This window comes from Semicossyphus pulcher, unplaced genomic scaffold (genome assembly GCF_022749685.1).
Source record: "Semicossyphus pulcher isolate SPU_LCO1_2020_fin unplaced genomic scaffold, fSemPul1.0.p SCAF_15, whole genome shotgun sequence".
Classification (NCBI taxonomy): domain Eukaryota; kingdom Metazoa; phylum Chordata; class Actinopteri; order Labriformes; family Labridae; genus Semicossyphus; species Semicossyphus pulcher.
The window spans coordinates 6,233,814-6,246,579 of NW_027211659.1; the positions used below are offsets into that span (position 1 = coordinate 6,233,814).

The 12,766-nt window shown below is 41.9% G+C and overlaps 1 protein-coding gene across 1 annotated transcript in view; it reads left to right on the top strand.

Annotated features, from left to right (window-relative positions):
• The first annotated feature begins 11,766 nt into the window (after nucleotides 1–11,766).
• Nucleotides 11,767–12,766, top strand: part of fgf14 (fibroblast growth factor 14) — a 133,117-nt gene continuing 132,117 nt past the window's right edge. The window contains exon 1 of the mRNA XM_069662816.1: nucleotides 11,767–11,974. Within this exon, the coding sequence (XP_069518917.1) occupies nucleotides 11,767–11,974 (208 nt within the window). The remainder of the gene's footprint in view (nucleotides 11,975–12,766) is intronic.

Below are 12,766 nucleotides of genomic sequence, written 5' to 3' on the forward strand. Positions count from 1 at the left end.
CACTTCCTCCTGAACGCAGGAAGTTTGCCCCATTTTAATACTCAAACCCATACAGGCCTATATCCCGGATAGATCTGTGCTATGAAAGCGAATGAATAATGGAAGATGCAGTCTTTACAAGTTAAAAAAGACCCACAGTGCTGTTACGTAACAGTGGAATGAGTTATGAGGATAACAAATTAGGCGACGTGAGGCCGGGCACAGTCACATGCTGGGCTAATCGGCTGCAGTGAGCGAACGCAGATATATGCTCAGACTTCTGCACTTAAATATAACCTCAGTGTTCTTTATAACTATAAATGTTCTCACGTTACCTCTGGCAACTTCACCTCTTCTTAAATTCTCAGCTTCTTGGCTGCTGGTGAGGTCGCTCGTCCTTGTTTCTTGGTTTAAAACCTGCAAAAAAACAATTTGTCTCCATCACTTTGTTTCTGACAGGATAATTCATATTGTTTTGTATTTAGCGCATGTTGGTGTAAGTGTGTTTTTACACACTCTTGCTCATTCTCTTGGTTTGGTAAATGATGAATAACCTTTTCATTTTGTTCAGTGTGATGGTGATACAGTATATGCCTTTAGTCATTTGCTTAACTGGGTTATTTTGCCTGTCTACCGCATATGACTGCTCATGGAAATCAGTGTATCTAACAGTACTATATGTCAGTTTTTTTTTTTTTACAGAGTACAGTATTGCTTCCTATGATGTCAAAGGTCAATATAGTCAAAGGTTAAAAAGAAGAAAAGGAAGAAAAACAAAACAAAGAAGGAGAAGAAAAATGCCGCTTCATCTGAATGGCAAACCAGTAAATGTTTCACTTTCCTGTTTGAAAATTGGCTGATACAGTTGATCAAAATTGCATCAAAAAAGTCAACTTATGCAACACCGTAATGGACAGCATACTCTTTACATGACATGCACGCATTTTCCAAAGCTTTCCATCATCACAGACTAGAAACGCACTTCGGCTAATGTTCTATACTGTATGCTGGTTTGTCAGTGCATATCATAGACTGTATAAAAAGATGGACGACATGACAGCTCCTTAAAAGTGAAGCCAAACACTCTCTATCGCCCCCTGCTGACTGGCTGCAGTATAGGTCATAAAGCCCGCCTCCTCCATGTTAACAGATGGGACATGAGTCAAACTATAAAAATCAAAATATAGTCGAATAAATGTTTTTCAAACATGGTTTCTGTCATTATAGTTAGTTCTTATCATGCTGATTTACGTCCATACGTTCAAGTTTATTTTTGATTAGTTATTTGATGCTGTAAAAATGATGATTGACAGCTCTGTTGACAAATACGGCTCCTGCAGCCGATCTGTTCCGGATTAGCAGAGTGGAGGAGGACCGGCGAGAGGAGACGTAACTTAAACAATCACTACAGTCATTGAAGTTTACATATCTGTGAACGTCTGCTTCAGACCAACACAAGAAGCTGTTCAGCTGTTAAACACGCCAACGTGCAGGATCAGGGGCAGGACATCCTTACAATGGCTCCACCCATTGATCTCTAATGCGCAGTCTCTGGCTCCAAATAACGTCACCAGCGTAAGATGGCAGCGCCCGTCACAGTGTCTACTTTGACTCCAAATAAGTACAATGAGAGTAGGCTGTTGGCTTGTGCTGTGTTCAGGTGTTTTCAAAAGGCTCAGAAATTGCAAATATGAGAATTGCCCTTATTCAGCTATTCTGTGCTGTCACGGAAAGGAAACAGAGAATTACAAAACAACAGAAGAAAAAAATTACTTGTGACTATTTCATAAGACGACTGCACTTACTGCACAATGTGTGAAAAAAGATTTTGTGTGACCACGGCTTTCTCTTCAGGCAGCAAAATGACAACTGTATTTAGAATATCATGATCCATGTGTGTACTACTGAAGCAGTTCAAAACATGATTCATTTTTAAATAATAAGCCTGGTAAGACATGTTGTGAGCTGCTCTGTTTATAAATCATGTCAAAGTGAGAAAGTTTCCACACACACTGAACCAGGCTGGGAAAGTAGTGCGTGGAGTAAAGTAGTTCATGAGGAAGCATCCACCTCATGCCTGGCACTCAAAATAACCTGACTGTATCACATGTATTGTCCACCTACTTCTTGTGTTTTATTCTGGAACAAGTAGTACGAGTTAGTCTTTTATCCTCCCGTTACAGCGTCTTCTACTCTGTGTACAAGATGTGCAGGATAAAGATAGTGAACTGAGCAGAACAGGATGCTTCACATGGCAGATCAGTGGCTTAACAGGGAGTGAAATAGCTGAAATATTGATTATCTTATTGGCACTGCAGGAAACAATCAATCACATGACCGCACATGGATGTACAGTCAGGGTAAACTGTGGCTTCATGAGCTGGACTACGTAACTGCACAGCTATATACAGCCGTGTAGAGCAGGGTAATGCATGTCGCTGCCTTTAAAGAAGCTCACTACAAAGAAAAGATGGACAGAAGAAGGTGTTTAAATAACAGAAGGCTCAAACTAAACTGTAGAGAGTTAAAGGGGAGGCTCAAATGTGTTTCATTATAAAGAAGCAAATATGTTCATTATGGTCATTTTACTGAAGAGTACAGGAAAAGGATTAGGGTCACATGTGATTTCTTTTTTCTGACATGTATAAAATTTGGGAATTTTGATTTTGGACTCAGGATTTTGACTTTAAAGTCTTCTGAGAAGTGAGATTGTGAGACTAAAGTTGGAATTCTGAGAAAATAGTCTGGATATTCAGGAAGAAATAAGAGTTTAAAGCCAGAATTCTGAGAAAAAGAGTCAAGACATTCAGAAAAAAAGTTGGACTGCAGAGGAAAAAAAATGGTAATTCTGAGAAAACAAGTCACAATAATGAGGGGAAAAAAGTGGGAATTCTGAGGGGGAAAAAGTGGGAATTGTGAGATTTAAAAAAAAAAAAAAAGTGGGAATTCCGAGATTTAAAAAAGTGGGAATTCTGAGGAAAAAAAAGTTGAAATTCTGAGAAAAAAAATCAAGACATAGAGAGAAAAGTCAGAATTCTGAGAAAAAAGTCAGGATATTGAGGAAAAAGTGGGAATTCTGAACAAAAAAAGTCATAATATTGAGAAAAAAGTGGGAATTCTGAGATTATAGAGATTTATTATTTTTTTTATTTTTTAATGATGTAATGACAATAAAGGCATTCTGATTCTGAAAAAAGTTAGGATAATGAGGAAAAATATCAGAATTCTGAGAAGCCAGGATAATGAGGAAAAAAGTCGGAGTTCTGAGAAAAAAGGCAGGATATTAACAATAAGTCAGACTTCTGAGAAAAAAGTGAGAATATTGAGAAAAAAGTGTCAAAAGCTTTTAAGTTAGAACTCAAATAAATTCTTCACCTGTCAACAATTTTTTTAAATGCTAAAGGCCCTAATCCTCAGTAGGCCAGGAAACTCCCAGAGAGATGAATTTTAAAGGGCATGATTTGAGAGTGGCCTAATTTTAGGCCTTACACATCATTTAGACATGAGTGTGTGTTCTTCTGTGTAAAGTTTAGAGAAGGGGGTATAGGAGGAAGGCCAGGGGAAGGCCAGAGGAAGGGCAGAGGAAGGGCAGTGTCAGCGCCAAACGATGCTTGGCATGAGGGTGACCGCTGTAGCATTCATTAAGACATCTGCACACAGATTAATTAGACTGCTTTGGGTGACAACTTGACTAAAGGAACTTCCTGCCTTGCCCATCTATCTTTCAACAGTTTGGTCTTTGTGACAGATGTCTCCAAATATAGAAAACAGTATGACCGCCCTGAAGCCGTGCATGATATTAGAGCCTTTTTAGATTATCATAGAGGAAGAAATGAGCTTCCAGCTGAAGTTGAAACAAACGCAAACAGATTAATTAAACACATGAAATCAGTGTTAAGTTGTCTAGGACTGCTCCTAATATTTCTGAAAATGACGTTTATTGAAAATCTTTGGACTTGGCTCCGAAGTTTGGTGGGAGGAGAGAAGAAGGCAGATAAATGAATGAAGCACAAGGCATTCTGGGAGGACAATGGGAGACTCTTGGTGGGCAATCTGTTGACATTTAATGACTGTATTTTTTAAATCTGGGGACAGCAGGAGGTTAAGTTTAGAAGGTCATGGTCAGGTTTTGAAGACGTTGTTCTTGACATGAATTATTTTAGGCTTTTATCCAACTAAGAATTTTTTCAGTCCAATCCAGTTTGGTTGGTCAGTCGATGTGAAGATTCTACTTTTTGTTCCTCTTTATTCGGTTCAGTGCCAAAGTCTTCCTAGATGAGTCTCACGTTTTACCTGTAAGACACATTTTTCAGAGTTTTCTGTGAACTTCTGAAGTCAGCCTGATGTCTGGACATTAAACAGTTTCATGTCAACGATCTTTTAAAGCTCAAGTTAACCAAAAACCTGATTAGCAGCTCCTATAGCCCTGCTACAAAACTTTGGACAAACACTAGTTTTAAACTTGAAACTACTTTTTTCAGTGTTTTATGCAGTTTTAATCACAGAGTCGGCCGGTTCATTATAAGAAAAGGACTCCTTTGCAGATAATAAGGCTACCTGTAACGATAATGTGAAAGATGAACAGAGAAATGTCATTTTAAGACTCTGTGTACAATGACACAGCTAAAAACAACAACAACAAAAAAGAGATTCAGTCGACAAATTTGTGCCGACTCCGCTGATGGAATCATCTCTTTAAAGGAGGCAGCGCTACAAAAGGCCGATTCTACTTTCCTACTTTGTTAAATTGAATACCATGAAGCTCACATGGAAAAGGGATGAATGAGGATATCACACAGCATAAAAGACCTCACATCATTAGACTGTAAAATTATCACTCTGTATTCAGTGAATGTGGGCTGGCAGGCTGTACGGTGGAGGGTGCCTGAATCCTCGCTGGGCCGGTGTCACTGCCCTTATCTCTCGGTAATAATGAATATTGTTGGTCACAGTGGAATTTAAAGAGGAGTTGGTTATTATGTGTGTGGGATTCCTCAATTTGTGCTATTGGTCTTTTGCCCTATTAGTCACAATGTGGGTGCACTGGAGTGGTTTCAGAGCCCATGTCTAAACATCACATATGGTGTTGCATTTTAGCCAAGTACCAGGGAGCAGTAGCAGACACTGAATCAGACCCGAATGCTACTTTAAAATGTGCTAAACTGTCCACAAAGTGGAGCGTCAGTACGCCTACCAATTCTGATACAACTTCTCAACTTCTTATCTGTAAATAAGTACTATCCATACAAAATGATTATGTAGTGTTTCACAGCTGCTTTAATAGTTTTACTTTGTTTATGTCGTTCAGCCATACTGATTATCTCGTAAACAATGACACCTGTCAGTGGCTGGGATGTGTTAGGCAGCTAGTGAACTTATTGTCGTATTGTCCACAAAGTTGATGTGTTGGAAGCAGGAAAAATGGGTAAGTGTAAGGACTTGAGCGACTTTGACAAGGGTCAAATTGTGATGGCTGGACGATTGGGTCAGAGCATCTGCAAAACTGCAGCTCTTGTGGGGTGTTCCCAGTCTGCAGTGGTCAGTACCGACCAAAAGTGGTCCAAGGAAGGAAAACTGGTGAACTCTCTAGAGGGTCATGGGCGACCAAGGCTCGTTGATGAGCGTGGGGAGCGAAGGCTACAGTGTATCCGTGTGGGCCAATCCAACAGAAGAGCTCAAATAGCTGAAACAGTGAATGCTGGTTCTGATAGAAAGGAGTCAGAACACACAGAGCATTGCAGTTTGTTGTGTATGGGGCTGCATAGCCGCAGACCGGTCAGGGTGACCCTCGTGCACTGCCGAAAGCACCTACAATGGGCATGTGAGCATCACAAATGGACCACAGAGCAATGGAAGAAGGTGGTCATGAATCATGTGGTTGGCTGTGTGTGTGTGCGTTGCTTACGTGGAGAAGACATGGCACCAGGATGCACTATGGGAAGAATGCAAGCCGATAGAGGCAGGCTAAACATTATTGCAGACCAAGTACACCCCTTCAGGGAAATGGTATTCCCTAATGGCAGTGGCCTCTTTCAGCAGGATAATGCGCCCTGCCACACTGCAAAAATGGTTCAGCGTGTTGACTTCCGAATTCCGAATTCCCCAGATCTCAATCCAGTCGAGCATCTGTGGGATGTGCTGAACACACAAACCCGATCCATGGAGGCCCCACCTCGTAACTTATAGGACTTAAAGGATCTGCTGCTATCGTCTTGGTGCCAGATACCTCTGCACACCTTCAGAGGACTAGTGGAGCCCATGCCTCATGGGGTCAGGGCTGTTTTGGCAGCAAAAGGGGTCCCACACAATATTAGGCAGGTGGTCATAATGTTTTGCTATTTGTGTGTGTGTGTGTGTGCGTGTGTGTGTTTGGATGGAAGTCTTTGGTCATGACTTGGTTCCCAGCAGCTGTTCATTGCTAGCTAACATTTGTTCCAAGCATTGCCAAACAACGCTCGCTTTCCGTCTCTGATTGGCTGACATGTTGGCTGTGGGCATGCTGGGTAAAGGGCAGATACTTGACTTGGATATAGTGTTCATGTGGTCCCAGTCTACAGAAAATCCCTAAAAGCACTGGCATTGACTTGGGCCAATGCTCAAGGTTCTAATTTAAGAACAAAGCCAATGCTTTTAACAGTAGTGACAGAGAGGAATCATTAAAAACTGATAACTGCATTATATTACAAAACTATTATTTCCACAGCAGTACATTGACTGCGTTTGAAGGCAATGTACGATTTGTTATTCCAATATAACTCAAATTGACAGCGGCAATTGTCCCTGTTATGTAACATGCTTCAAGAACTTGCATGCAGGATTTTTAATGCCTTAAAACGTAGTCTTTTATTCATTATCAATGGCAATGTATGAATGAAGCATTGTTAGTCTGAAACTGGTGAAACTGCTGTACTTTAAAGATAAAACCCCAAAGATTTTCATTTAAATAAATGTCTGTATGAGGTAACACAATGGTGTTTGAGCCAGGGTGTCTGTGGCGACTTTCACGGAAAAAATCCCAACCGGCGCCCAGTTAGTGACGTTCTTTCCATTACCCAGCAGTGGTTGGTCTGCCAGAGAGGTCTCTGCAAGTGTTGCTCGTAAACAGTAATCTACTATGGCTGAACAAACAAAGAAAAGATGGATGACTACAGATACAACTTCAAAAATAAGTGAAAATCCAAAGAAAAAGAAACAAACTCGACGCTCAGATGAAGCAAACAGCAAGGAAAATCAGTTACAACCGGAGCCAACCAACGATGTCACACATGCAGCACTGTCTGGATATCTGGGAAGTGTGCTCCTGCAATTACCGTTTATCGCCATAGGTGCCGCCAAAGAGAACGAAATTGAGATAATTGAGATTACCACTTTAATCATTGAATTAATGAGGAACAAAACTCCTTGAAATATCCATCCCTATCAAAGGAGCATGTTATGGTATGGCCTAGTGACGCGTGTAGCCATTTATTATTTAAAGTTACCAATTAATTATGTTACATAATCCACTTATCTCAACACAGTTCATCACGCTAAAATCCATTTTAGTATTTTCAGTCTAATAGAAATCACAGCATGTATGCTAATAGATTTTTCACATTCAAATTAGAATGCACACCATACTTTAAAGGGCCAGGTCACAATACACAATACAACTATATGTGTAGAAATGTTTGCTTACATGATTACACTCATGCAATTCATGCATACTTCACACTCCCCCATGTGTGAGCCTTTTAAATGTGTACGGCAAAAAACAAGCGAACCAGTCCGTTTATCTCTCTGCATCTTAAATCAAGTTATTTTTTTCCCCACTAGAAGAAAACAGGCTTTTAAACACTCACAAGGGAGCCACTTCCTGCCGGCCGCAGCCGGGGCAATCAAAAAGAAGTATTCTAATGATCCCTGACAAAATTGTCAGACGATATCCTCCAGGGTGCGATGATACTTTACATTACAGTAGACAGATCGATAGGGAGGATGACATGAGAGGCCTCTGCAGAGGGAGAGAGCCGGGGAGCCTGCAGTGCACTGCTCCGGCCTGTGATGATTCCACAATGAGATCATTTGACCTCACAGGACACATAGAAGCACTTAAACAGAATACACATGTTAAAATTAAATTGCGGCAGTAACTACATCCATCCTTTGTCTGTGTACTGGATATATGCGTGTGGGTGTTCTGTAGCTCCGTGTGTGTGTGCACCTGGCGCGGTAAATGTGTTAGCAGGTACACGACGTGTGCATTAATTGAGAAATTGAAAGCCCCCCCTTTAAAAAATCAATATGGAATTCTTTACAGTTGGCCGTTAAACAGTGACACAGCAAAATTATAATGCCGTGGAAAGAAAGTCAATCAGGAAACATTTTGTTTCAAAGTGGCCCACGTCCCCGAGGAACCGGTTATCACAGACAACTGACAAGACCTGGGCGCCACAAAACTAGGTCATTAAAGTGGATTAATGCTGTAATTCAGAGATGAACACACGACGTAAACCCCACTAATGAACCCCTCCAGTCTCGCATCAAGTGCAGTGCACTGTGGGTAATATTGTTTACACAAACCTTGGCTTTTACTCACTTGACGTTACAATGCGTAAAAGCAGCTCTGGATAATAAATCCATGCCGAGTTCAACTGTAACTGTAAGGGTAATATTATGAGAAGATTAGAGCCCAACAGATATTGGATTATTTAAAGGGCAAGTTTGCTGATTTTCAAACTCAGTCCTATCATGCTATTATGGGGAGCTAATGTCATTATGGTAGAGAAAAAATGCTATTTCTCTCTGCCCTTTGGAGGACACTATCCGCTCCACCAATGGGCCCTGGAAAACCTCTGCCAGACTATGTAGAATGCATCATCTGGTGGAGGCCAGGGAGCTTGTTAAACAACACTTTCTCAATCTAGGACGCCCGCCTCCGATGTCATGTCTCGTTCAAAATCGTCAGGTTTGAAATGTAGACTGCAGATCCAAAGATTTTTTAGCCAATACACCGGTATATTCTCGTCGTATTTCGGATTCTGTACCGCTCTGAGTCATCGGCTGCAGCGAAACTGTAGTATTTCACTCCAGTGTCTCTTGCTTGGCTGTTCCTTTCAGAAGGAGGGTGCATGCTGGGTGTTGTAGGAATGTACAATGGGCGAAAGCACGAGCAGTTTGTACAACTTTCTCCACAGCTGTGGCGCCAATTTCAAATATTATTGCTTCTATCGATTACAGAGAACACCAGCTTTGACTGACAGTGGCTTTTTCCAGGGGCAAACTGCTCCTTTAAGACTGAAACTGATTTTATGGGGGAAATTTATCGGTTGCAGATATGGTGACTAATATAGTACATTTTTAAAGATGATTTTTTTTGCCCTTTTATGCCTTTATTTAGAGAGAGGACAGACAGTAGGGTTGAAAACAGGGGAAGAGAGAGTGGGGAAGACACGCGGTGGCTGAGCCTCTGTACATGGTCATTGATTTAACCAGCACACATTTTTGAGTTGGAAATAAAGCACACTTATTCTTCATGGATTGTTCACCAATTTTTGCACAGATATGACTATATGTACTCAGTAGGCTTATTTCATTAACAAATAACAAAATTGAACCAATGCTAGTGTGGACCACCGTCTGTTCGGCTTTAATGCTCTGCTAAGTGTGCTGCAGACATCGCAAATCAAGGATAAACGATGTAATGACACCATTTCTAAATCACCCCATTGTTTTCTGCATTGTGGAAACCGATACGTATCCGGAAAACATCAGCCGATAGTATCGGAAAACTATGGTCAGGCTCTAGAAATACGAGATATCTCCAGAGGTTGGGCAGTAAAGGTATTACCTTACATGTCAAAGTGCTACATGCTGGTGTTGAGTGTAATGGAAGGATCAATGAGTTGATCTAATGCAACACAGCTTCCTTTATCAATCTTTTCCGTTCACTCATATTTACAGCAAACAGCACATAAGCGAGAATTCAATACTCATCCCTGACTAATAACTTTTAAATTACAGGAAAGAAGGAAAAAAAACTACATTTTTTAAAGAGGTCATTTGTTCCTGTTGGGGTCATAATGCCGCTCATTTGTATTTCTCTGTGTAGCAGCGTATGGGAGGTGGCTTACTGGCAAACAGTGTGTAACATCTGTGAGTGGGGTCAACACTATATTGAGCAGCTAATAGGTCCACTACCAGACACTGGCAGGCAAACTGACTTCTGCCATTTGTGCCGGGAGGGAGTCCTGCTGACAGATCTAACAGTGATTAAATCCTTGATGGGAAGAATGAGAACACACAGCAGGGAAAAACACCACTAAATACTTCATCTCGACACAGCCTCTTCCTTCTGCGGGCAGGCACGATCAGGGGAAAACAATGCCTTCTTCTCCCCTTAGCGTGTGCTTGGAAAATGCTTAAATCCTCAGAGAAAAGTAGTCATACAGTGGAAAAACAGGTGTCATGAGCAACAGTGGCTACCTGCGTGTTGTCCTTGGAGATGAGGGAACAAAACAAAGCCAGTGTCTTATATCTGAATGTTGTGCCAAACAAATAAGAAGTACTTGGGCTTTGATATTTCTACCCTGTCATTATTTCAAGAAGACCAATTTGTTTTTACGAGATGTTCTAAAGCACTCGCGAGTATAAACTTCTATTATGAGAACATTTTTCTGCAGCTAATGTCAGATGATTGATCTGTTGCAGTGCCCTATAGGCGACACTGTACTCTGCAGTCCTGATTCAGAAAGATGACTTGACACAAAAATAGGAGGCATTCCCACCAAGCTTTCACAGGTGAGTCTTAACACCTGTAACTTTGGAGCTTTTAAGCATCATTTCTCATATAATCCAGAAATCTGCAACAACTAAAAGGAACTTAAGAGCACAAAAATGTCATAAAGAAAGAGGGCTGTAAATGTAGACTACTTAACGTGCAGTGCACACGTGCCCTCGTGCAGAAAACTGCACTTCACAGACACTGTCATCTCCAGGAAATTCAAGCTGAAAACGGCTTGGGACAATAGTCTCAGTCAGATCATAAAAATTTCCGAGAGCATCACTGAAATGACGGCGCAGAAACCACGTGTTTACGTAATGGAAAGCCAATCTTTCAATTTAACCCCTCCTCCCCGTCTATTTCTAACAGAGCTCCGCCGCTGAAGGAAATTCATGCAAATGTTTTTATAGGCGCACCGGACTTTTTGGAGATGCGAGTGGCGTGGTGCTGAAAAGGCAGGAGGAAAATACCCCGCAAAAAAAACAAGGAAGAAACGCACACTTCAGGAATCACGGACACACAGCAAGAAGCCCAAAGCCTGCCTCTAACAGAAACGGTGCAGTGTGGGACTAGAAGAAATGCAAACTGAGGTTGGTGTTATCTGACCTCGCCAAGCAAGCTGGTTTCTAGGAGAGACGAATTGGACCGGATCCGGCAATGTGCTGTTTTGTTGGGGCTATCATTGCAGCAGTCTGTGCATAGGATGCATCCTCCCTTGGCTTTTGATGCTGTGCAGATCCACCCTCCTCTCCTCAGAGTGATGAACTAATAGGCAATGATTTTCTCCTCGGAAACCCACCGTGTTTTACTGTTTTCACGTTAGTTGTGTTTGTTTACTGGCGGCCCGTCTCCTCCCGGTGCGACACATGCAATTTATAGAGTATATTTTCTATTATCGACTAGTTGAGGAGGCATCCTTTATACGCCAGAAGAAGAAAACACACCGTTATTACGAAGTCTGACAGATGCCGAATATTTTGCCACGTGAATGAAAGCGCATAGGACTTGGATATACCTATTTTTCTATGATACAATTGGTAGCCTTGTCCTGGAGAACTGATCCAATTGTGTTATTATGCAACCGCAAGGATCTCATCTATATCTGGGTGTTTAAGCCACTGGATTGCTCTTCGCCCAAATCAATGTGGTTTCTTTGGAACATTTTCAGCAAAGGAACGCATATGCTGCAGTGTCTTTGTGGCAAGAGTCTTAAGAAAAACAAGAATCCAAGTGGTAAGCTCATCACCATTATGCCTACTCCTCCGTTTCGCTGTGAACCGGCGTTGTGCGTGCGTGAGAGTGTGCGAGACAGTGTATGTGTGTGCGTTATTCGTTTGTTTGTTGTACTGGTGATAGATCTGCAATCATATTTATGCAGCGAGTGGATCATGCAGAGGCGCTGGGAGGGGGAACAACTTATTCTGTGCAGCTACTATCGGCGAGCTGCACAGGGTTTGGGGACGCGCAGCGCACAGAGACACAATAAGCCCCCCTGCATCACCACGGCACCATGATCTCCTAACTTTTTAAATAGCGCTCACACACACGCACACACAGACTCTTTAGGTGGTTTTTCAGCGGATCAAATCCACGCATAGTTATTCCTGTCCTACGTGATTTCCCCCTTTACCAGATTATTCCATCCCCGGGTTTACTGCAGCAGCATTCCCCCCTCTGCAACACCACTTCTCGATTAAATGGGCTACTCGCTGTGTTTTCAGCAAGCAAGCAAGCCAGCCGGCGGAGACAGACTATTCTTTCATGTCTATCTCTCGGCTGTTGCAACCAGGCCAGCATTTATCATACAGGCCTGGCGAAATATGATTTTATACGAGCGCTTGAGTTGATTTTGTGTTGAAGAAGAAGCTATAAGGGCAGCTGAGGTGCGAATAGGGCATTTAGAAAAGAACTAGGCTCACTGCACTAACGCAGACCCTGCATTTGAGCAGACGATTCAGACTTTTTGTGTAGGAAAAAATGCTCAAGCCTACCTTCAGTATCACAACAAGTTATTATGCTGTGGCT